Genomic DNA, 26,400 nt, shown 5'->3' with positions numbered 1-26,400 from the left:
TTTGAAAGATATCCAAAGTATCATTACAAAACATTTATACCCGTAATACAGAAATATAACTGCCAAATTGATAATAAAATACAACGAATTCAATTAAAATTTTACTTTCGATTGTAATTAACTAAAATTCTTATTAGCACATCATTCACTGACATATCTTTTACCTGACGCATACGATTAAAACTGCATATACAACACAGAAGAAATCGTGTTTATCGATAGACTGCAGTCATCGAAGCATAGTGTAATTGGGTTTATCGCGAGAGCAGACGCCGCCACTGCGTTGAAATTCCTTTCCGAGCGATCAGCAAATGCGCGATAAGAGATCCCGGCTGAATTAATTACTTTCGATGGGAAGGGTTAATTAGAGAAGCTATCGACTGGTCGCTATTCGTCATCGTCCATCGTGGATAGAAGCGGCGAGAGGAGAGAAACAGTCGGCCCCTGTTATCCATCTAACCACGGGGCATCCTCCACGATAACAATCCAAGACTTGGCTTATAAATACCATCGGCGAAGACCGATCGAACTTTAGTATACTGAGACACGTTAACCCCGTCTTGTGGCTTCTAATTCTTTGTAAACGTTATCTCGTGTGTCCGATTCTCTTGCGATTTCCTTAAGACAAAAATGGGTACGTTTTAAAGCGTACTTTTAGAGTGAATAAATAAAATATATAAAGAAGAGTACCATTTACTCGAATGATTTCAGTTTGAAAAATGAATAAAAGATGCTATTATTTTGCTTAAAATTTCTCGCTTTAATAAATTTCAAATTAATTTCTTGATAATTAGTTGATTAAATAATTTTGAATAATTGGGTTGAATTAAATCGAAGGATTCTTGAATTGATTTTTCAGTATATGGTGAATATTTTTTGTTTATATGAAAAAAGCTATTATTAAATGGAAGAAGTAACGAATTGTCACGTAATAAAGTGTCATTATTAAAGTGGCAATTTCATCTTCGAATATTTCAATACTTTTAAAATATTTCATTTGAACATTCTAATATTAAAACTCTTATTTATGAAAGTTTAGTTGTTACGTAAACGTAAAACGATATTTTTAATGACGCGTGAATTTTACAGAGAATGAAGACACTAGAAGCAGACGATCTTCCTCGTCTGAGAAGGCGATAAATGGATTGGTTTCTGGAAAAAATGTGCTTATCACCGGCGGCGCTGCAGGTTTAGGGAATGCGTTTATGAATCATTTTTTGAAACACGGTACAAATGTAAGTGTGTTCGTAAATCGATTCCAGAGATAACATCAAATTTTAAAAGTATTCTATCATTTAAATTAAATCGGTTTTTAGAAAATAACTATATTAGATATTGATGCTGAAACCGGAAAGCGAATAGAATCGAGCGTAGAAAAGTCCTATGGCGAGAAAAAGGTGCACTTTATCCACGTCGATGTCTCCAATTACGAACTTATGGCTGGTGAGCATCAAATACAGTATCATACAGAGCAATAATTGATTAGATAACACGTTATTAAGTTTTTACGAGTTTCTAAAATGTAACTGATAAAATATATACGATAGAAGCAAACTGGTTGACTGGACCTTGATCTAAAAAGAACATAAATATTTTGATTTTAGAAACCAACTGATTGTGATATATGTTATGAATTACCTGCATGTGTTTTTCTTCCCTTTTATTATATATTAATTTTTATTCGTTTTTCAATTATAGCGGCTTTTGAGGAAGCTTTGAATTTCATGAACGACATCGATATTGTTGTAAATAATGCCGGTATCTTGGACGAACGACGATGGGAAAAAGAAATAGCGGTTAATATTGTAAGTAATGAAGGGCTCTAATTTTTTATTTGCGTTTGTTTTAATCAAAAAGTATTCTATTGTTTCTCGATCGTGTCAGGGAGGAATGGTTTGCACCGCATTACTGGCTGCCAAATATTTGAGCAGAGACCAACTTGGACACGGAGGAACTTTAGTAAATATTAGTCAACATATAGATATTAAAAGCACTGCTCAACTTCCGATTTACACAGCCACCAAACATGCTATCATTGGTCTTTCACAATCTTTAGCGGTAAGATATTTATTTGTCTGAACTAATCGAATGATATACATTTCGTAATTTTAAAAGTACTGTCGTTAAAATATTTGTTATTATTAGTTGTTAATATAAAAAAAAGAAAAAAGAAAAATGACTGATGATGATGAGATTTATTATTAAATATCATTCATTCTCAATACCTTAATTTGTTTTTTATTTCGTATATCGTTTGCTTTCCTTCAGAGATTATAATCAGCCTACAAAACACACGATATCAGAAACAGCAAATTTGATTAAATAAAAAAACTAATGTAAATCTACTTTAGGATTCTTACCAGTACGAAAAGACTGGTATTCGTGTGATAACTCTGTGTCCTGGTCTGACAGAAACCGCCCTCACAGTGAACAGTCCAAACAGATTACTTTCTCGTGTTATGAAGGCGGACTTCGTAAAAAATCTCGAACAGCTGTCGATACAAACGTGAGTCCTTTTCCATAAAAATTTTACTTTGAAAATTAACAGAACTAATTTTCATTACTAAATCTGTTTTTCTTCTTACAATTAGTCCGTATGTGGTAGCTCAGGGTCTAATGTCAATACTGAGAATCGCAGAATCCGGTACCATATGGGTGATTGAAAATGGTCGGTCTCCGTATGAGGTCTATGTTCCAAATCCACGTAGTTTGCGACGTACTTACAAAAACAATTTCACGCTGGCTGAGACCAAGGTAATTACAAAAGGTCGGCCAATTAGAGAAGTCTGTGACAATACACGAACAGGTCTGATGAGCTGCGCTTGACGGCACGATGGCGAAACATCTTTGATCATGATGATCTTCCGCGGTATTCAAGAAGCTCTCAGACTGGGACCACTACGATGTGTTGTCGTCTTGCCTGAAAAAGTCCCTCGTAGTAACATACGTGGAGAATTTCGAATGGAAAATTTGTCGATGGTCGACGGAAACTATCAAATTGCATCTTTTTCGATCACTTGAAAAATTGTTGAGGAAAAGAGGTTCAAGCTGCAGACTGCTTGGTATTTGTTAGTCATTAATACAATGTTAAGTATTTATACAGATAGTCATACATATATACTCAATGTTTTGTACATAAAATCAACGTGACCATATTTAAGAGGTTTCTTAAATAATTACAATTGTTGACAATAATGATATTTGTTTTGTAATATGATCAAGTCTTTTTTTATTTCTTCAACCTTTGTTCAATAATGTCAATTTACAAATGCTTTTTCATGTTATCATTTCTCCTTGTTTGACAAGCAATTTGTTTATTTAGTACGAAAAACGCAATGATAATTGACAAATATTATACGAACAAACCTCTCGAAATAATTAGTGGGCTTAAAGAGTACAACAAACATTATTTTATTACTTCAGTATTATTCAGCATTGGGAATCACAATATCCGCTGTACAAAACAAAAATTCTTCATCGGAAAACCGCATGTACTGTGCATTTCTTTACACACGCAATGCATAAAACTTAAAAGTTATATTTTTTCTTTCCCCATATTCCTTCTTACTTTACTTATCTTTATTCATATATGCTTTATAATTTTTTTGTAGTTTTACTTTACTTTGCAACTTTACTGGTAGCTTATGGAGATTTTCGATTTATATGTAACTAAATCTCATGTTATGTATGTATATATCTGTATACGCTTGGGACTCCATATGAGCCATAAGAAAATAACAGTCGCAAATAATATACTTATTCTGCCTTTGTTTTTTGTTTGCGTCTTATATTGTTAAGGACATTATCATGTTTCTAGAGTCTTACTCTCGCAACGCTATCCGCGATCAGCGCGAGAACGTTCTCGTACATCAAACGATTTCTTCGAAATTCGGAGCTATTAAACGCAGTCGAATTACAAGAAGGCATTCGCACTCACATTTTCTCTTTCACTAGCATACTACGTTCAATATTTCAAAAACTAATAGTCAATACAATCGATGTACGATTCGGCTTCGCATGCGCACGCGTATCTCTATGAATCATACAAAATCAATCTTTTTTTTCTTTTTTTCTTTATATAAGGAACAATTCAACGTTCCTGTTCGAAAATCAAAACCCCCTGGTAAATATGTGAGTAAAATAATTATTCCAGCTTAATTCGCATACACGGTCATTATAAATAAATAAAGTTTTGACTGTTCCAAATAACCATAATATATTGTCCTACTCTACTCTGCAATTTTATGCATATTCCTCCATTTCCTCCTTTTCTAATCTTCCTTTATTTCATTTTTTACTCACAAAAAATCTGTAAAGAACAGTTAGTGTATTATGTGTTTTGTTTCAAAAACATCGCAACACATGCAATACGAAAAATTAATTAGTCATCTTCTTCTTCGTCTTCGCCATCTTCCTTGAAATCGTTTCGTGCTACTCTTTCACATTGTATTACAAAAGTTTCCATTACATTCTTATTGTTCACTTAATCGTAGTTGCATGCTTGTCGAATAAATTAATAATGTTCAAAAAAAAAGATTAACAGAAAATTTAAAACTTGTTGCTTTGTATACATTCCTTTGCAAATATTCTACCGTCTGGCGTGTATTGTACTTAATTACATTCAGAAGCATTCGACGATTCCTTAATTCGTAGGACATAATGGCTTTGAATATCGAGTTTTCGAAAATTAACTACTTGTAACAACAAGATTATTTGTCCAGAAACTCTAAACGCAGGATCTGCAAAGCATTGATTAGTCTCCTACGTTCCTGCATGACAATTCAAAAAATTCACGGTAAAGTTCTCTTAAATAACTTCTTTCCTTTTTTCTTTTGTTCCTTTGAGTCATTGAATCCATTTTAGACTCGATTCAAATCAGTCCATAAGGGCAGAGCATGTATCGTAAAAATCTTAATCTAGAGTGAATACTTATACATATAATAGCGCATTGTTCATTCAAAAAGATACAACGCGACTATTCTGCTGCGACTGAGTAGTAGATTGTTCGTTGGTCGTACGATTTTGACTGCCAGGATTATTCTGTTGCTGCTGATTAGCGGGTTTACGATTTCCACCTCTGGAACCTCTATAACCACCTCGGAAGCCAGAACCACCTGCACCACCACCACCTCGATACATGCCTCCCATTCCACGATTATAGTAACCGCGTCCACGAAAACCACCACGTCTCGTTGACGCTACACCAAATGTTTCAGAGTTCAATTTACGCTCTGTCCTCCAGTCCGTACGTTGGAATCGTCTGAAATAAAAAAAAATTATTCATACGATTTTTTATATAAATTTTAATTATAAAACTTTAAACTATATATTATTAAATTGAAAATTCGTCAACTTACCCTTTACTCCTCTCAACAGCTTCACAGCTGATATTATCGAAGAAAGATTTGGACTTGTCATAATGAACTATCTCAGGTTCTTCCTCGGGCTCTCCTTCACCGGCTCCTGTTTCGTTACCACTATCATCCTTCTTTTCGTTATCAGCACCGGCATCAATTTTCGTTTTTGCTAACTGAGATCTAAAATACATCATACAAGAAGTAAATTTTAATTCATTTTCAATTATCTTTTAAGTAGACAAGTTTATATCTATTTATAGTCTACAGATAATGGATATGTTGATGCGTTGCGTAAGCAAAGGATATTATAATAAAAATATATTGTTTTAAAGACGCATGTCGTTGATTTTGCATGGTATCCACATACGTCGTTTCAAACATACTTGAAAAGAATCCGGCAGTACCATGCTATATACTACATATATATGTATGTGTTTATCTAAAATACATACCTCAATTCCTCGAACTCAGTATTGGCTTGTTCGAAGTCATAATCATTATCGAATTTCAGTGTATTCTTGGGTTTGGCACCAGCATTGCCAGGCTGATTTCTAAAACCGCCGCGACCTCTTCCTCTTCCGCGCATATTTCCACGATTCATCCATCCACCACGATTTCCTCGACCACCTTGATTATGACTACCTTGTCCTTGCAGTTGACCATCTTGTTTCATTGTATCACGCTTTCCTTCGTTATATTGCGATACGGTGCCTCCCGTTTTATTGCCGCTATGGCTGAAAATAAGAATATATAAATGTATCTAGGAATACTAACAACAGTTAATTTAAACTGATTTAATTAAAGTTTAGTTCTTTAACGTTCAAATATAGATATATTGTAATATTTATTACCTATCGTGATCGCGCCGAGCAGGTTGAATGCTTCGCATATTCGTCTTTTCACCAAGCTTGCCAACATTTCCGCTCTGCTGTTGTTGCTGCTGCTGTTGTTGTTGATGGCCCACCTGGATACCCTGATCCATAGTTGGACTCTTTCGCGTCAATAAAGAGGAAGTTGGAGTTGTTGATCGTGAACCTCCACTAATCAGATCTAATACACCTGTGAAAGTAAGGTGGATAAACATGCATGTTATATCCTATACCATGTGAGCAATACCACGAATAAGAATTTCGAGGTCAAATATTTATTTAAACGTGATATAATATATGGAATATTTAAAATATGTATTAAATTTCCAATTCTAGCTCTAATTGAAGTATGATTGCAAAGTACTACATTAAACATACATTGCACAAAAACTAATCTTATAAAACGATTTCTACCTGAAATTTCAACTGTTCTTGCTATCATGTTACTTGCTAGTGCATAATGCTTCTAACGCTATTTAAATGAAAATCAAATGCATATTCTTAGGGTAAAATTATAAATTATAAATGCAATAAAGAAATTGTCATGCATTGTCAAAATATAAAAAGCTATCAAAATTCATGTGCATATAAATATATCTTATAAGCCACAAATATATCAACAAATCAATTCAAATATTGAAACTGGAATACTATTATTTCATTATCTTAAATATTTATTGGCAATATAATATTAAATATTTGTCTTAACTTAAAAAATTATACACATTAAGTAATAATGTAAATAACGTTAAATTGTTTGTTATTGCTTAAATAAATATTTTTAAAAATTAACGGTATGAATTAACTACTAACATAAGAAAGCAAACATTAATATAAAAGCGTAATTATATTGTAACAGATAATATTAAACAAAACATTATATCAAAATAATATTAAATATTTGTAATAACTATACATATATTCTTATATATGTATAAAAATATTAATAAATATGAGATCAAATGCACTCAAATTCAATCAAAATCACCTAAAAAGATTGACAATATAAAATTTAAATGCAAATCAAGTCATAATAAAAATGTATGTCACACAGCATAAGCAATGATTGATAAGCAATTAAAAGAAGAAACACAATAAAACAAAGAAGAAAAGACAATAATATTACAAGTGAAGTTAGCAAGCATTACCAGAGAAGCATCAAGCATGCCATTGGCAAGGGATAGTTCATAGCAAAAACAGTTTACCATCTTCCAGAGATTGGTCTTTTGGTAATGGGTCGACATTGGCCGTCGGTAGTGAGTTTGGGATAGAGATGGCATTGGGTTCAGCAGAGCCCAAGCTCAACTCACTTGGCTGTTTATTTATTGGTCCACGAGGATCTCTAGCAGAAGTTGGCATTCCCATTACAGGTCCCATGGTGCCCATTGTCATGCCATAGGGTGTTCCATACTGTCCACCCATTGGGCCCATCATTGGATGAGCATAACTAGGCTGTGGCTGGTATGATTGCTGGCTCATAGACGGTTGTACCGTCATCTATAAATAACCAGAATTATTTAGCAATCAGCATTATAGATAATACTGACCTACCCTTTATTATTTAGGTTTAGTATTGCCTATTAAAATTTCATTTGGAAAATATTAAAAGAGAAAAATACATAAGTTACAATTACCTGCACAATGGCTGGATCATTTGGAATAGAACTGACATTGTTGACAACTCTAATATCTTTAATATCTGAACCACGGAATAGAATATATTCATATACTTGATTTTGTGGAGCCACTGGAAGTTGAGTTTCTCTATCTTCGGTGCCAAAAGAACGTACTATATTGAGAAAAAAATAAAATATTACATATTTTAAAGAATCAAATAAATGAAATAAGATATTTATTTATTACATTTTTATTATTATTTTCAAAAGTAATTGTCATAATTACATAATTATAAAATTAAATATAAAATGAAGATATACACTATCTAATATAATACAGATGAAAATTAAAATTCAATAATATGAATAAATTGAAACCCATATCATACAATTTAAATTTTAACGATTTATTGGAACAGCTCTGTAATATGACAGAAAAAAGGAAGGACATAAGACATAAACAGAGCAAGTATAGAACACAAACATCCCATACAATGGTAGATTATAAGTAACGGCTTTCAAACTCCACATAAACATAATAGCAGTTATATTATCATTGAAAATATTGAATCCTAATCAAATAGATATTCTATGATTTAAATTCTATTTGTTTCTTCCATTTCAATTTAAAGCTATAGGAAGAAAATCCAACATAGTAACATTAAATAAAGAAATATTACAAAATTAAATATGCGCTTATTATGAAAAATCTTCTAAAATTTTAATTATTGCTCTGAGATACAAAATAAAATGTACAACTATTCATTTGAATAATATTATCTGACAGAGACTTGTTTCTACTTTTTTGTATCTAAGTATAATTGTTACGAATTTAAGAGTGCTCTGTGAACGTTTGATATATTTATTAAAAGTAAAAGTATGTCAAATAATCGAGTAAATTTCAAAGTATACATTCAAATAAAGTACAAAACACCCGTTATAAGTGACGGGTGACCCCGGTTGTTTTGCATCAAAGTTTTACCGGATGAATCAAATACCGACTGTTCCATAAACGTTTTCGAATACAACAAATACACAAGAATCATGAAATTTTTGTAGAAGATACGTAAACGGGACACAGGGAGGTAAAACGAAAAGATAGTCGAATATGAAGAATGACGCTTATTAAAACAAGATAGCCGGGAAGTGAAACAGCGGCAAAACTGATTTCGGTATCCATCTTGATTTCAGACTCACCATTAGCTAGAGCAATCGTGCATTCTTGAGGATCAACAGTAAAAAGTCGCCCCTCATAACGAATATCTGCTTTCGATATTAAACTAATCTTTGAGCCTAATTCTGGCATTCCTCCGCTCATCTTGAATCTCCTTCCTCTGCACGGTGATCGATGTGATATTACAGGATTCACGATACCATCTGACGAAACCACCAGCTGACACCAATGGTCGACAGCGAACTGCCAAGTCTACCAACAGAAATTGCGCATGCGCCACACCCCCTATATATTTACAAATAGTTTACAAATTTCAAATGTAATCAAGTTGAAAAATAAATAAAATATTAGAAATAGAAAGCAACGAGATATCACCGAAAAAAGTAAATAAATATTTTATTCGTACGATATTGTACCCATAAACGATTTGAAACGAGTTTTAAATAACTTGTGGCTATAGCCATTAAATATTGTTATCTTCGAAACCTAAGAAAACGCATTGCTTATGCTTATTATGTTTGTAGAAAAAAAACATTGTACACGAAAGAAAAAGATATCTGATGGAACCATTTAAAAGTTGAGCTTACTATATTGGTATCCTTGATTAAAGTCGCCTTAGATATTAGAAGTTGTGTAAGTACCTACGGCTTTTGAATGTATGCCTTTTCCTTCTGAACAAAGTTTGTGAATGCATGCAAGAATTATGTGTGACAATAGGAAAATTTAATCGATGTGAGCAATTATTGTTCCACTAGCATATAATCTATTTATTGTGCAGATATTTAATTGACTAAGAATCTTGTACATTGTACCTTTGGCCAACATGGCGGCTTCATTGGGTCGGGTTTGTAAATTCGGTCTTTTGAAATCGAATTATGGAACATTATTTAACCAGGTATGTAATTTAAAAATGTCAACTGTTTTTAGATATATTAATATGTCTATTCGAAAAATATGATTCTTTATTTGCCTATCATTCTTATAATATTGAAGTATTGAAACTAATACGGATCTCTTGACGAACTATACAGCTTGTCGGCTGCTATGACATTTTTCTTAGAAAATACTTTAATTTTGTATCGTCTGTTACCTTTCCAATTCTAATTAAGCATGTTTTATAACAGGATAATAAATTCAACAAGATTTTGAAGACATTTTATTCGATGTTATGTAATAGTTATCAGCATAGAAAATTGTGATGTTGCTGTGACCAAACATATCTTAAATTATGTGGGTAGCTTCAGAAAATCAAATTTATAACTTAAAGTACTCGAAATATTACATTATTTAAATAACTATATATCTTTTATAACAAATTAAAACAGATAATAGCAAAATTAGTATAAATAGTTGTCAATATCTACTACTCCAAAATATGTTACAAATTTGATTAAGTTTAAAATAAAAAATATTGTATTGCAGGTTGAAAACTCTATTTGATATTTGAATTTTAATTTAGCAGGTACATAATTTCTCTACTACAAACCAATGGTCTAAAGGTAGAAAAGTGGTATGTGTATTTGTCTAATCAATTGAAGATGCATCCCTATCCTTATTCCTAATGTACAACCAATAAAGTATAAAGTCACTAAATATATGAATACATATACATATATATATATATATATACATTTTTGTAGTAAGTTTTAAATAATTTAAATATCATAATATATATATCTTACCTATATATATACATATATGGAATATAAAGATCCATTTTAAAATACTTATATAATTAAAATAATTACAGCTGCTAGCATGCTTAGGAGTAACAGCTGGAGGTATTAGTGCATTAATTTATGCTTTGGATCAATCTGTAAAAGCTTTTGATCAGGTGGCACATGCACCAACGTACAAATGGGGTTTCTATGGAATGTTTTCTTCACTAGATCATAAGAGGTAATTAAAAGTATTATAAAAGGTAACCAGTAAGTTTTAAATATATATATTTGTTGTTATTTAGTCTCCGACGAGGTTGGGAAGTATATAAAAATGTATGTTCAGCCTGTCATAGTCTACAATTTATGGCTTTTCGCCATCTTGTGGGTGTTACACATACAGAAGAAGAAGTAAAAGCTATTGCAGAAGAATATCAGGTAAATACTTTTAGGCAGTTAAAGTAGTGTTAAACGTATAAAGATATAAATAGCATGGAATAAAAATTAATAAGCTAATTGCACAATATTAATAAAATATACGTTGAGGAATATATTTGCTAATATAGGTTCAAGATGGTCCTGATGATACAGGAGCTTATTTCATGCGTCCTGGTAAATTATCTGATACAATACCATCTCCATATCCAAATGAAGAAGCTGCTAGAGCAGCAAATAATGGTGCCTATCCACCAGACCTGACATACATTGTTAATGCATCACATAATGGAGAGGTAAATTGATTAAATTAAATTTTCTTACATAATTCCTAAATTGAATATTATATACGTTTTATCAATTTTATTTGAAACAAATTATTAATATTCTAGAAGTAGAGTATTCTTAAACATGAATCATACTTTATATTCTAGAATTATATATTTTCATTGTTAACTGGGTACTGTGATGCACCAGCTGGCCTTACTATGAGAGAGGGTCAATATTTCAATCCTTACTTTGTTAACGGAGCTGTTGGTATGCCACAAGTAAGTCAGCGTAATTAAGATACTTACATAAAATTGATTCCTAAATTAATTGTATAATATTTTAGATTATCTATGATGAAGTGGTAGAATATACAGATGGCACTCCTGCAAGTGCTTCTCAAGTAGCAAAAGATGTTGTTGAATTTCTTATGTGGACATCAAATTCTGAATTTGATGAAAGAAAGAAAATGACTATTAAGGTAATAATTTATATTAATATATATTTGTTGAAATATATTCAATTATTATTAATCTAAAAATTACATAATTATTACTTGTTTGCAGGTCATTGGTTTGGGTGCAATAGCATTACCACTGGTCGTATATTGGAAGAAACTAAAATGGTCAACTGTGAAAAATACTAAAATACTTTTTACTCCGAGATATAAACGACAGTAATAAAGTAATAAAATTTCACCTATAAAGCTATATTAGCTCGACGAAAATAATCCGACGATGTTAGGTTCGAATATTGGAATGTAGTTTTATACCTTGTTTGAACGTTGCAAAAACATAATTGCACGGAACTGTAAACGTTTATTTAATACGTCAATTGCCTTGTACATATAACTACAATCAATGTCATCGTCAGATTGAAATAAATTGTTAAACTTATTTAATTATATATTCATTGCCTAAACAAAAAAATTTCCTAAATATAAATATTATAAGGAATGAAAAAACGATTTAAAGATAATTTCTAAAGAAATTTGTTTATTTTTTTTTTTAAGCTTGACTTCATCGACATGGAGTAATAATTATTTAATATTTTTATTAGTATGAATTGGATTACACTATTACATTACTTATAGTGTAATACTGAAATGCAAAGCTAATGAAGAGGTATGTATAATGTTTCAGGTAGTTGAGAATTTAATAATATTACACGATAAATGTGAACTTGTGTTAAAAATCTCATACTTTGGTTTGGATTTACTTTAAAAGTAAGGATCAACATCGCTACAATTTGGACAATAAAATTTCAAAAAATTATATTATGTTTGAAATAATTTATGATTATATTTCTTTTTCTCTTTTTTTCTAAAATGTAACATAATTATGGAAAACTTTTCTTCCCCTCTGTATACAACTTTATGGGAACGGTATAGTTCATGGCAATTCATGATAGAATTACACTAGCATTCAGACCTGGTTCCCTAATCATTGAAAAACTACTTATGGTACTTTGGATATTTATTAAAAGTTAAGTATGATTTTATTAATACATCAATTATGAAGCTTTGATCAAAGAGTAAATAATACATGTTTGCACTATATCTGCACTATAATCACAAGAAGAAACTGAAAATATATTTCTAATATATAAATAGTGGAATATATGGAAAGTTAAGCATTTTTAATCTAATGCTTCATAAATTGATGTATACAATGATGCAAAACACTATACCATTAACCACATGTTATTACAAATCAAGTTATTACTTTATATTTTCAATTGTAACATAATTTGTTTATCAGTTAAGAAATACTTTTTTTTATAGAATAAGAGGCCGTTCTTGGATGATGTCTCAACCAAACACGCTCAATATATGCTCACTTTTATGCTACTTGCACAAAAAGGCACATTATTACATTAAATATTGATCTCAACAACCTGCTATTTGCTAAAATCTTAATAACGACTAACAGAGAAGAAATAAAGTAAGGCTTGATAAAAATGAGCACACAGAAATATAAATTATTAAAATTTAGAATTGTCTACAATAGTAATTACTGAGACACCTCCATAAATCATGAAATGGCACTTATGCACAAACTGAAATGTCATTCAGGCAATTTTGTTTCATTTAAAAAACTTTGAAGGCATAAGTTATTCTTAGTGATTATTACTTTTATTACACAGTCTGTGTTTCCAGTTTTAAGAATCAAAATATGACTTTTGTTTTAGATTGTATTAACTTAAAAAGCTGAAACAGCATTTCCTTAAATTAAATATGTGTGCATGGTTTTAAAATATTAAAATGAAAATAGTAATTTTACACATATAAACATATATATACATCATACAAGTATATATATGTTATGTTGTATATGTATATGAAATATGCTTCATATTTAAGAAATAATAAGTAGTAAATGATTTATGAATTTTGTAAGTAAATGTTTTACTAAATTGAAAACACTGAATCAACTTTTATAGTCATTATCCCCCTTGCTTTTTTTATACAGATGTCACTTCTTAGTATATGTCTTTATTCGGCACCCATTTAATATTATTTGGTACCTTTATTGTATCTCGCCCCATGCTACCGCAGAAAGGAAGAGGTGTTGTGTTTACACGTGGTTAGGCTAAAAAGTGCTACCCTCTGGAGGCTGAGACAATTTCATATTTTCTTTCAATGTCATTAAACGGCGAAGTTCTTGAAGAACTGTCTTAATTGTATATTCTCGTTGCCATTTTGCAAGTACTGGTACACTGCGGTTATCAACCTATAAAATTTAAAATCAAATACATATTCCTATTTCACTGAAACTGAGAAAAAGTGATACTTACTGCACCAGTAGTGCTGTTGATACAATTCATATTGATCCTGCTTAAAAATCTTACATTGGGAGCGTCATCTGGATATCTCTGACCACAGTCAATTTTCAAACTATACATCCTATTTTCATATGGTGTCTAAAAAATGTCATATACTTTATAAGTAACGTATTTGGTTAGTGATATTAAAATATTTTCCTGTTATTAATAATAACAGTTATTAGTTTTATTAATTTTATTTGACTTTTAACATAGTTAATTCTCTGATTTATATTTATACAATACAAATTCATGAAAAGATTTTAGAATAACAAAAAAGATATTCCATAGATAATTAAAATAATATAACTGAAATTAATTTATCGAAGTAGAATTAAAAACTTAGAAAAAATTACTCTAGGTGGTCCAATTATCATTCCAGTCCAATGCGTAAGAGTCATGTCATCATCGTTTTCCAAGCCCCAACTGATTGTACCATCACCTACACCTTTTTGACCTTGCTCTAATTCTTCTAACAAACGAAAGTTTCGAGGCACAACTAAAAACATAAAACTAAAGTTATCTTCCACGGAACTATGAGTGAAATCTTATTAATTAAAACCAGTGAAACAAATACAGGTTATGACTCTATGATTTTAGACATAGTGTAACTTGCCTCTTGTTCATATTTTCATAATCTCCTCGCCAATATATATAATTTTATATATATGAAAAAAAACAAAATAATACTGATATTTTCGAAACGTTGACGAATCATTGATTAGTTTTATACACGTTTACTGTGCGTGATAACTTATTATAACATTACACGTCTGCTCTTGTATTTTACCGAAATTTCGTAGATGTAATTTTCACAACGATATTTTATTTATATCATTTATTAACCTTAACTCTTGAAATTTGTAAAAGTACAAGACCTACTTGCTGTTCCCATCTTTGGTCCGTAAAACAGACATAAAATACTTACCTACACCGGTAGTAGGTACCGCCATGATATCTTATTTTTATGAAGCGCTGTATATTTTTTTAAAGAATAGCAAATAACACCAAATAATGTACCCGAAACGAATTCACTTTAGAACATACAATTCAACTATAATGCGAATCTTTCATCACCCAAAGCTAAGACGAAGAAAATAATATGTAATATTCAAGTGAAATTCACTTTGCGAAAATTCAGCCAACCTCCGTGAGGTTGTCTGTTTCCACAGACTATTCACTTTCTAGACGGGATTATCACATCATAAGTTTCATATTTTGTAATTACTATCGTTGTTTTTACAAACTCTAAGGCAATTTTTTTCATTTTCCAAATTTAGAAACACAACATTTATGATATTTATAGTCATATGATTGTAACATTACAAAATTTGACAGTTCAATCATTTTAAACGAATTTTATTCCTTCTACTGATATAAATTATTTTCTATAAAAAATGTAAAGAAAATGATTGAGTATTAATATATATTAATAATGATTTTTGTTATAAAGAAGATTATCTACAAATTTTTTAATTGAAATTATAAAATTTCATAGGTCGATGCTTATATTCAAATTACAATTTATACAAGATGTTTCAGTATTAATGGTATAAATAAGATAGGTAGGAATGATTCTACACGAAAAAGTAAGTCGGAAATACGGAATAAATTTTTTTTATTTGAGGTTTGTTTTTTGTTTATATTTCGTTTTCGAGAAAATCGAGTTTGAAAATTTATCGAGTATATACATATACTTGAACTTGGTTAATTCCGTGCTGGAGAGGAGGTTAGTCTACGTATGAAAATATGTAAATGGTAAGTCGAAAATATAGAACAAAATTTCTTCGTAGGTCGTTTCGTTTCTGTGAAAACAAAATTTGAAAATCGATGAAGTACACGTATACCAGGTCTATTCTTAACTAAACACATTCAAATTTTAATTTTTTGAAAACAAGGCCTTAAACAGAAAAGTGTTATTTTACTTTTTTCATTTATTTTTGCATGTGGAATAATCTCCTGCTGATTGTTTACTTGTACCCAGATGGTAATTAGCTAAATTCACATATGCTAAACAAATATTCAAATTCAACTTTTTTGAAAACGAAATCTCAAATGACAAAAGTTTATTCTATATTTTCCACTTGCTTTTTCGTATACAATTAGTCAACTTCATTTATGCCATCAATTTTGGGATATCCTGTAGATGTAAATATATTATTGTAAACATTGGATTTCGTGTGTAGAGTCGGGGCTCCGTATTTCGTCGATACGGTTATAAACGATACGAATACTATAGGGAAGGAAGGTTGGTTGGTACAAATGGCGTCAGCTCGTAGAGGGGAGGAAGTCGGTAGTATCGCGCCGGCTGCGCAAGAGCAGCCTGCAAGACAGATTTTCTAATAATGAACAACCCGTGGTAACTGTCAGTCTGCTCGTGGTGCATTCGTTGACTCTTGGCTGCGCACAGTGTGTTCCGACGTGTGTTAAAATGTGCTGTATGTTTCATTGAATATTCCATTGAACGCGGATTACTCGAAGAACGCCGAAACTTCTGTTGTAACACAGGTAAAAAGAATTTGAATTTTTCGCATAAAAAGTTTCCCTTGATAGCCGTGTGTGCTGTTTGACATACGTACAGATATGTATACCTATTGGAGTGCTCACCATAATAAACAAACGAACGCCATTGACCTTTAGTTTCGCACATTGGTGGTAATTTCTGAATATTATATTCGAAAGCATTCTTTTCTTAAGAAATTATATTTTGTTCATCTTCTATAACAGTTCATTTACACGAGTCTTTAGTCTAAATAATATTTGTGTCAGTGTTGGAACATATCATTACAAAAACTGTAAACAGAAGGTATCGAATCAAAACAAGTGCTTTTCACGTAGACAGATAAATAGCAAATGGCACGGTAAAAAATATTGTAGCGAAAATTTGTAGTAATTAAGTAGTATTCTTTCGCAATTGACTAAAATTCAACGTTTGATGAATTATATTGTAACTTATTCTAATTGAAATGTATAAAATCATATTTATACATTTTATTTTCATACGATAAACATTGTTATTGTATCTATTAATTATATAGATACAAAGCACCTTTGAAGATGACAAAATATATCCAAAACGGTGACCAAATTTTAATCTAACTGTGCGTAAAACAAATAGTGCACTCGTCATCCATTTTAGTGTAAGAAATCGAAAGATAGCGTTTACTCAAAATACATGCATATTTAAATCTCATTTATTAGTTGCCAATGGGTTTCTAACATCTCGTAAACGGGTGGTACTATCGCGTTACAACGCGCTCGGTCGGTTTACGGTGGCTGCCGTAAATGTTCACGGGGAATCGAACAAAACGATAATCGCTATCGTCGCAGCTACAGTCGAGTTTCGATAGTTTCGCGTCCCACGAACCTATTATAAACTCGGTTAGTTTTCACCCATTAAATCCTGTCTACTTTCCATCCGTGATCGTTCAACATTGTTGTCAATGAATGATCTCGGTAGTGAACCGTGAAAAACAGAACAGAGGCAATGACGAGGACGAAAGTAAGAGAGCCAATAATGCGTATCCTTCTCGGTTTGTTACGAGGAACGGCCGTTTGTTTGGTTCATATGTATACCGTTATAAGCGCGATTAGCACTTAGAATCACTTGAATAATCAAAATGATTAATTCATAACTTTTCATTGGCATTTTAAAAGTTTGCAAGGCGTGTATGAGATTAGAATGATTAACACTAGAAATATTGAAATAGTCGAAGTAATCGATTCGTAATTTTCCCTAGAAATTTCATAGATTTACAATGGTGTATATATTCAAGGTTTTCAACCCAACCTTGTATGTATTTCAATTCAGAAATGTGATATTCAACGCTAGAACTATGGAAATAATCAGAATAGTCGAAATAGAGATGTTATAAATTTACAATTCAAATTTAAACAGTTTGAATAATTTAGAGATTTTTTAGATTATCATTAAAAATATAGAGACAATTGAAATTATAGAATCATAGTTTTCCATTAAGAAATTTAAATATAGATTTACAAGAGTTAATATTTAGAGGATTTTTATGACATTTACTAAGGTACATTTATGAGCAATATTTGCGTTATATATTTTTTTAAATATCATTTATCTTAATTTCTTTGATATAAATTTTGTAATTTAGTCGCTATCTAATTTGAGGATATTCGATTCGATAGAGTCGGTCTGCCCAGAAATCACGCACAAGGGAATCGTAGCGAGGTATATAGTCATAGCGCATGCCGTAAACTTTCTTTAATTGTAAATCTGTCGTTGCGTGGCGTCGCCGGCACGCGCGTGCGACATTGCGCTCGCGAGCTTTCACCGGAGAACCGCACGCGCCTACTTTGCAACGTGGATTGACCGTTATCGTTCACGTTCGATAACATTGTGCTACGAAACGCTGATACTACAAACTACTGGTCGTATTCCGAAACACGATTCATGGATATCTATAAAACGTTTTATCGTCGTTATCAGTTAGCGCTGTTTGAATAATAATAGCTATATAAATGGTAATTTATTTCTTATATTGATAAATGTGATATATCAAGTTGATAATATAATTTTAGTTTGGCATTTTTCGTACGTTTGTGTGAAAGATTTAGATATTTGTATAAAGAAAAGGTTACAAAGTGCCATATCAGGATGAAAATTTTTCGTATGGAAGACTGATTTAAGTGTCGCATCTTCCTTTCGGTTCGTGCATATATTTTTGAACATTACGTTAACGTAGTCGATTATAGTTTAGTATAAGTCTAGTAATTCGTTATCGATATGAGTTATCAGTATTTATTGGTTTAACATTATCGGAATTATAACCGCGTGCATACTTGATACAATTTCAAAATTGATTTTATCGAAAGAGAAGCCTTATTTCAACAAATTTGCTTCCTTATCTTCGATTCACCTTTTTAACATTAACAATTTAAATCATACATCATTTGCCGTAGTTTATCTATTTTTAATTAGGGAATTTTTCACCCAACTGTATTGTTTTATCATTAAAAGGTTTGATACATTTAATAAATTTCACGCTACAATTAAACTTTTTCTAAGAACTGTAAAAAGTCTTTTGTTTATCAAAACAAGAGTATAAAAATTCAAAAGCCATAGTAGAGATACCAATAATACCATTAATAATGGAATGTAAATTGATCATTTGACTGTTTTATGAAAATCGTATTCTCTGCCATGAGTCCGTCGAGCCATAGCGTTGCATAAAATGTATTTCGAGTTTGAAAGCATCGACGAATAATGTGCTTTAGGTTCCTCTTTCTGAACAGATGATTGTTTACACAGAACGGTATGCAGATTTGTTTCATATCGTATCAGAGCACATATTTCACGTTATAAACTCGTCGAATGGTAGAGTTTTTCATTCGAAGTCGAATGACGACGTTGCTCGATAAATATGTAAATGAAAGATTGAAATTAACGAAATGAGAAATTCTGACATTTTGTTAATGCCTCCAATTTGTAATAATAATATCGAATGCGTAAGAGGCTTTTCTGTTTATGCAAAGCAATAAAAAGAAATAAGCTGGAACAAAATTTATGCGAACATTAAAATATCTAGTTGAACAAAGCGACGCGAAAGCATCGCGATCGTTAATAAAAATACGGGAGAGCGAGTATGACGATGCAAGCAGCATTTTCTATCTCGGAATAATCACTGTTTTGCCACTGTTCGCGATTAAGGTCATCGAAGCTATAGTACATTTCTGACAATAGGCGATTTTACTTTGCTTTGCCATTGCTAGAAATTTGCGAAGGAATCTCTTCTTTATTTATTTATTTATTATTATTACGATCGTTAGATTGTGAATATTCACGTAAATTCATATTTTTATGAGTACAATTAAAGAAATGGAACTTAAGCAGAAATTTGTTTTACTATCTAAATATTAAAATGTGTACTGTAATTTGGATATTTGCATAGAAATTTGCGGTTTAATTATTGCTACTAACTTTACCATGGTTTTTGAATGGTTGAAATACAGTTAACCGATGGTGGCTCCAAATATGTACACGTATCATTATACTACGTACTGAAATTGATTTTAAATCTTTTAGCCTTTTCCATATTTTCTTTCCTTTTTTTACTTTGTCATAGTCAAACTTCAAAATGTCATCCATTTCTTTAATCATTGATTCTCGTAAAAAATGTGTGAATTCGAAGGGTTACACTATCCTCAATTCTAATTATTTCTCTTTAAAAAAATGTGTGTATGTTACTGGAATATGGATAAATATTTGTATAAAACGTTGATGGAACAAATTTTATAGATTCGTAGTAAAAAGATCGTAAACGAAAGCCTTAGAAAACGCGTTTTATAGTAAGGAACATTGTAACTATTATTGTTACCTTTTTTTAATCTTTCTTTTTTATTTTACCAAACCAACGAGGTAACAAGCACACGTATAATACAATCATGCGTTTTAAAGCAACATCTTGGGAACGGAATGAAAGATTCGTCGAAGAGGTTGCTTTATCTTTTCTGTATTCATCGTACGGTCTGTGCATTACGTTGCAAGAAATAAGCAATGACATACTTTAGAAAATGTTCGGGGAAAAGACGAAAGCGTATGATTTCACGTGAACGAAGTAAAGAAAAAAGTAAAGATGTTAATGTATCAGGCATGGCTAACTCAAAACCATTTTAGTCTTGCTACAGACACTTAGCGTTCTCCGCCCACCAGCGACATTTAAAAGAACGATACTTGCGTCAAAGTATCTTTAAATACGACAAGATGAATTTGTGTCGGTGTTCTGAATAGGCTTACGTCAAAAACAGCGTTAGAAGCTTGGAACTAAAATATCACTGTAACGAAATCTGTACATATCTGGAAGATGCGTGGGATTGCGTTTGAAATCTTCTTAAATCTGATTAAATACATTATTGATTCTTGATGAGTTAAATCATTTTTTTTTTTTTCAGAAATTATCGAAGAAAATGAAATTTTTGAGAAATTCGATCGTACGAATATGAAAATTTCTATCTCAACTTGATCAAATTGAAAAATTTCTATATGGTCGAAGGATGATGTATCGTAAATTTTTCTTACTGCATGTTTTTACAAAATCAATAATCATATTAATTAGGTGCAACGATTTAACACATTAGATATTTCATGATCAAATTATGATGGTGATCTCGTAGAGACCGTATCGAGTCACTTAAGCCTTCCATTCGCTAATGACTATGTTCCCCATTGCCCTAAGACGGTCTCCCTAGAAGTTGTTGGATAAAAAGAAGAACCGGTATAGCCGGGAAGAATTTCTTTATTACGATTTCTCGAAATATTCTCTTTGCGTTTCGTCCTATTCGAGCGTGTTTCAAATGCAAAACACCACTTTTCACGAGCAACGCCATTTAGCACTGAAACGCGCCCATTAAGGGGAGATCTTTTCGTGCCTTTCATTGTCGCGAATGAACGATTACACTAACTTTCGAAAATCAGGAAAGTACGTACTTTATTCTTCCTTTAGAAATCCGTATCTGGAGTCAGCTTTTTTGTACGAAAAATCTTTCGTTACTTATAAAGTTATTTGTTGATGAAATTATAAAAGACCATAATATCCTTGGCTTTAGCTTTTGTCCATATAAGAAAATTGCTTTGAACTCAGCTTTTTAATATTGCATTAGTTATAGTAAAATACTATTGATACGACCAATATATGTATAATAGTTAGTATTATACTATTAACATACTATTAACATATTACGATAGTATAAAACGTAGAATATATATGTATACACAAAGAAACGGAGTATTTAGAAACGAAATAACTTAATCAAACATTAGCTTAACTTATCGCGATCATTCAATTCATCATTCAAGTAAAAAGATAATCATTGTTACACCATTACGCGATAGCTGTGATAAATTCGTCGTAGCGTACATAAAAGTAACATAATTTATTATTTTTATATCTTACACATAACTTTTTCATTTATATACGGAACACGGTTTTGCACTGATAACAAATAGTACAAAACTCTGATAAAATTGTCGATAAAAACGTCTAATAAAATCGCGATTCCTCTTTCTCGGGTATAATATAAGCCAATCTATATTTAATATAATCACATCGATTTACTTGATACAGCCGAAAAGTTGGAAAGCTCGTTTGCATGCGGAATCTTTTATATCAACTTAACCATTGTATAGTGTTTCAACGTGGCTCGTTATAAATATAAGTTTCGTTGCTCGTTGGTTTATTCATGGTTGTTGCGCAGCTAGACGGAACTGCGTGTAAATCTAATCCACGTAGCACCTCCGGTCGACGCGGGTCGTGCAAACGCTTCCACTGGATTCGTGCCAGTTATCCGTCGAAAGTCGCGATTTAGAGGATGGGGACACATGGCCTCGAGTTTTCCTTCCTTGGAAACGGTCCTTTGTGCCCTTGGAGGCCTCGTCGACTTGGTTACAGTGGCATTTGTATCGCGGAAGTAGGCAATTTCACGTGTTTCCCTGGCCGAGCTGCTTGTAGTCGCGTTTTCAGATAAGGATACGGAATTTTGATTTAAATCTGTCCTCCTTTTTCACATTTTATTCCTTCGCTATGCTTGTTGTCGAGTATTTCTTCATCTATACAGAAAAAAGCGATAAATGGTCGAAGAGACGATATTAAAATTTTCTTTCTGTTTTCTATTTATGACCAGATAATGATAGGTAAAAATACAATATAAGAATTTTGAGTTTGATTATTCCTGTGAAAAGATTTGCGAATGTTACTGAAACACGAATAAATGTACTTACGTGCAAAATGTAAAATAGTAAAAATGTATATTTATATTTATGCAAATATCTTCGTTGAAAACATTAAAAAAGATGTACAACGTTCGTTTTTTTCTAACGAAGAAACTCTTCAAAACTGTAATCCTTGTGTTCTCGTTTGTTGTAAAAATATGTTGTTTATTCGTTTTAAATGGTAATAATAATAATAATAATAATAGGTATTTATATTTATGAAAGTACGAATAATTTTAACATTTTGAAATCTACTTTTCACGAATTAAAATAGGGACGCAGTCATATCAGTATAGCAGATCGTCGCCGGTTTAATCAGATGAGGTACGCTAGTCCGCCATAAAGGGGACAAACAACAAATTCAAATGGTTTCATACTTTAGTTGCTGGTATAATATATCACTCTACGTAGCTCCCTTCCATTTCTGAAATGAGATTTAATTTCCATTCTCATTAAGCGCGGGATGTACGATGGAATACAAAAAAATTGCGATTTAAGTGAGAACACGATGATACTTTATACATGCCGTATACGTGAAACAGCTTCTTTCGCGCAAGCACGATATTTCATAGAAATTGGGTTCGAAAACGCCTGTCTACTACGTTTTTTTTTTCATACAGTTCAATTATGTTTATTACATAGATACGTACTCGTGTCACAAGATGCGAATAATACTTTCGAAAATAAAATTAGAAATTTCTGCAAGAAATTCTGCTATAAAATTGATAGAAAAAAAAGTTGGATAATTACAATATAACATTGTATTTATAACAAGATCGAAGATCTTGACACATGCGAGTTTACATTTTCGAAAATCAGACTGAACATCCCACAAGGACTTGTTTCGTAAAAGTAATAAAAGTATTGCATGCTTGAGCCATATCTTTATGTCATCTTTGTCTGCCATTTTGATCTATCTACGTTAAGTTAAAATTAGTAGTTGCTCCAGTTGCGTGACTTATTCTTATTCACGATGCGAGTAACATTTATAAACATAAAATTATATATTCTACAAGGAACTTTATCATGCAAATGATAAAGTAGCCAGATAGTTAGACTTATATATTTATGACAAACGTATTTCTTGTGTCTGCCATTTCTGTTTATCTACGTCAGAAACGAAACTCAAGATTAGAATAGAACATCTAACGCAAAAATATCTATTTAAATTCTATCCCCATAATTACCACGACAAAGATACGAATTTGCATAAATATTCGCAATCTACTTATCACCATGAAAAATAAATCATCGTTACAGAGGAAAAAAAGACCTTGTGAAAGAATGTATCTGATACATATATGGATAGGTGTTTCACGCGTAATTTTTATTTTCCTCTTTACCCGTCGAATCACCCTGTTTTCCCGTTTGCACCCCCATATTTGCCCTGTTCCGTTTGTTCGTCGAGCACGCGGCATGGCGTGTTTGTCGAACGCAACATCGGACATGTACAAAAGCGCGAGTTACGAGACGCGACAATTTCTTTTGTACAGGGCAAAATATGTATTCTCGAACAATTTCGTAGATAGACGGTCCACGGGCCACCGAATATCATTCCGCACGTTATTGACGCGGCTAGCTTTTCAATTATTCGCTCGGCCAATGGAGATGCTGAAACGCGAAGAATCGATTTATCGAGCGTCGAACGTGGCCAGTGCCCAATCATTCGATATAAAACAATATCTAGACTTGGTAATTCCACGTTAAATTGTGCCAGTTTCGATTAATTCTACGTTATCAATAGAATAGCTGTTTCTATAATTGTCATTTTAGTTCTTCTACTTAAATAGAAGAGTATAGAATGAAGAATCACGTATAGAAACATGTTATTCAATCGGGATTTCGATTCCTATAAAGGCAAAGAAATAACAGACTTGTAATTCGCAAACGATATTTGCGACGCTGTATTTGCTATATCGACGATGCTACGCAAGAGAATTTAGCGTTGCTGGTAATTCGTCAAATTTCGCTATCTATGTCGCATAGCTTCGATTATTCCAGAGGCAGCGTGAATTTATTCCAACAGACGATACATTTAATATTAAACGTTTATCATACTACAAAATATACGTTGGAGATGAAAGGACATGGGGGCCTTTCTTTTGGAACGTTTGGGAAGGTCCCCAATACTCTAGTCCAGACTTTTTGTTATAGCTGTACCTAAGTAATAAAACTGAGAAATAGTTGTTTATGATCTAATCCGAGTATGGGTGTCCGAGATTTATGACAGTGAGCTTGGGCTTGAAGTGACATAACGAATCGTTGAAAGTAGCCACGGTCACGGAAGGGACGTGTACCTAACAGAGGTATGGAGTAATTATATAGCTCTCCTTAAAAACAAAGATCGACCCGAGGGGTACAGAGAGGTACAGTGAGGAGTATATAAGGGCAGTTCCACTTGAACTGAGATTCAGTCCGGTAAGTTCTACTTGTACAGTGGACAAGTACGTTGAGTGACACCAGAGTCGTGTATCAAATCGCATTCGTCATCCCTTTGACCGTGGATTCGTTATCGAACCTAAATTCATTGTCATCGATATCTCGATTATCCAAACGCCGCTATTACTTGTTAAACTCTGTAATAATCACATTTGTATCAATAAATATCATTTATAGTACGTAACAACGATGGCCCATTCGCGTGAAGATTCGCTATACGCAATTCTCCAATGATAACCCGATATATAACATCAATATGTCCTGTACACGCAAAAATTAAGTTGTCTAGTAAGTTAGAAGGACATTTATCCTAATTATAATACGTATATGTAATATGCGTTTAACAACACGACAGATGTAGATTGTTCGAGGATTAAACCGTTTGGTGGCTGCAACGTCGGTCAAAGACAGGAGAAACGGGGCAATGAACAATGCGTCTAGGACGATTGCCGATGAAAAACCTTCGGGAAAATCGATCGTCGGTCCGTTCCCCGTGTTTTTTCCCTAGCCCCTAATCTCCAGGGGTTGTTCAGAGTCCCCTGTGAAGCTTCCTTCGAAACCATCCTTATTTTAGGTTCGCTCACCCTCGAAATAGTTAACGAGATTCATCGCGTCGAGCTTGACGGTAACTTTCTGAAAGATAAAAACAGAAACAAAACGAAAAATAGAAAGAAAATATAGAATAAAGTGTAGAATATTTGAGTTATTTGAGTGAAAGGAAGTAATTTGCCTTTTTAGATTCCTCAGGGTAGATCTGAAAATGAATTTGCCTCGTAACTCGTTAAACTTGATTGTGAACAATTTTTATTCCCTCAAGAATTTCTGTTCTTTTTCGCAACCGATCAAATCGCTTCGTCTACCTAAGTAAATACAATAATTGTTATTTCCTTCCATTTTTGTAATATTATACAATGGATCGATTGTACGAATATTTTTGTCTTTCGCTACATGTTTAGTAATTTTGGTCATTTATTCCCATGTTCAACGCGAATGCGTTAAGCTTACTGAACGCTGGCTCTTATCAT

At 32.1% G+C, this 26,400-nt stretch overlaps 5 protein-coding genes across 10 annotated transcripts in view; 3 read left to right on the top strand and 2 right to left on the bottom strand.

The window, feature by feature from the left end:
- The first annotated feature begins 499 nt into the window (after nt 1-499).
- LOC117233649 (15-hydroxyprostaglandin dehydrogenase [NAD(+)]-like) lies at nt 500-3,217 on the top strand. Of its 2 annotated transcripts, none has more exons than XM_033494146.1 (7): nt 500-634; nt 1,090-1,235; nt 1,317-1,443; nt 1,699-1,805; nt 1,885-2,058; nt 2,352-2,506; nt 2,592-3,217. In XM_033494146.1, exons 1-7 carry the CDS (start codon nt 631-633, stop codon nt 2,824-2,826), a joined length of 948 nt encoding a protein of 315 aa, XP_033350037.1. In that variant the 5' UTR covers nt 500-630; the 3' UTR covers nt 2,827-3,217. The 2 variants fall into 2 exon arrangements, with proteins under 2 accessions (XP_033350037.1, XP_033350036.1); XM_033494145.1 differs by having other exon boundaries at nt 1,858-2,058.
- Nucleotides 3,218-3,392: 175 nt separating this feature from the next.
- LOC117233647 (protein LSM14 homolog A) lies at nt 3,393-9,287 on the bottom strand. 2 transcript variants are annotated; one of them, XM_033494142.1, is made up of 7 exons: nt 9,040-9,287; nt 7,861-8,015; nt 7,432-7,723; nt 6,209-6,416; nt 5,810-6,091; nt 5,358-5,537; nt 3,393-5,260 (listed from the first exon to the last, which is right to left on the bottom strand). In XM_033494142.1, exons 1-7 carry the CDS (start codon nt 9,158-9,160, stop codon nt 4,957-4,959), a joined length of 1,542 nt encoding a protein of 513 aa, XP_033350033.1. In that variant the 5' UTR covers nt 9,161-9,287; the 3' UTR covers nt 3,393-4,956. The 2 variants fall into 2 exon arrangements, with proteins under 2 accessions (XP_033350033.1, XP_033350034.1); XM_033494143.1 differs by having other exon boundaries at nt 7,537-7,723; nt 9,040-9,286.
- A 258-nt stretch (nt 9,288-9,545) lies between these two features.
- On the top strand, nt 9,546-12,272 carry LOC117233670 (cytochrome c1, heme protein, mitochondrial). Of its 2 annotated transcripts, XM_033494169.1 has the most exons (9): nt 9,546-9,649; nt 9,795-9,911; nt 10,476-10,526; nt 10,767-10,915; nt 10,980-11,112; nt 11,241-11,405; nt 11,544-11,657; nt 11,723-11,857; nt 11,943-12,272. In XM_033494169.1, exons 2-9 carry the CDS (start codon nt 9,840-9,842, stop codon nt 12,054-12,056), a joined length of 933 nt encoding a protein of 310 aa, XP_033350060.1. In that variant the 5' UTR covers nt 9,546-9,649; nt 9,795-9,839; the 3' UTR covers nt 12,057-12,272. The 2 variants fall into 2 exon arrangements, with proteins under 2 accessions (XP_033350060.1, XP_033350061.1); XM_033494170.1 differs by lacking the exon at nt 9,546-9,649 and having other exon boundaries at nt 9,657-9,911.
- An 82-nt stretch (nt 12,273-12,354) lies between these two features.
- On the bottom strand, nt 12,355-15,396 carry LOC117233671 (ubiquitin-conjugating enzyme E2 variant 2). Its single transcript, XM_033494171.1, has 4 exons — nt 15,128-15,396; nt 14,556-14,698; nt 14,173-14,298; nt 12,355-14,108 (listed from the first exon to the last, which is right to left on the bottom strand). Exons 1-4 carry the CDS (start codon nt 15,150-15,152, stop codon nt 13,968-13,970), a joined length of 435 nt encoding a protein of 144 aa, XP_033350062.1. The 5' UTR covers nt 15,153-15,396; the 3' UTR covers nt 12,355-13,967.
- Nucleotides 15,397-16,486: 1,090 nt separating this feature from the next.
- Nucleotides 16,487-26,400, top strand: part of LOC117233637 (tyrosine-protein kinase Src64B) — an 86,378-nt gene continuing 76,464 nt past the window's right edge. For all 3 annotated transcript variants that reach the window (XM_033494122.1, XM_033494123.1, XM_033494120.1), the window contains exon 1: nt 16,487-16,707. The gene's annotated coding sequence lies outside the window, so the exon portion shown is untranslated. The remainder of the gene's footprint in view (nt 16,708-26,400) is intronic.

Source organism: Bombus vosnesenskii, unplaced genomic scaffold (assembly GCF_011952255.1).
Source record: "Bombus vosnesenskii isolate JDL3184/JDL3185 unplaced genomic scaffold, Bvos_JDL3184-5_v1.1 scf7180000013298, whole genome shotgun sequence".
In the NCBI taxonomy this organism is placed as follows: Eukaryota; Metazoa; Arthropoda; class Insecta; order Hymenoptera; family Apidae; genus Bombus; species Bombus vosnesenskii.
This window is presented reverse-complemented; position numbering and strand designations above follow the sequence as displayed.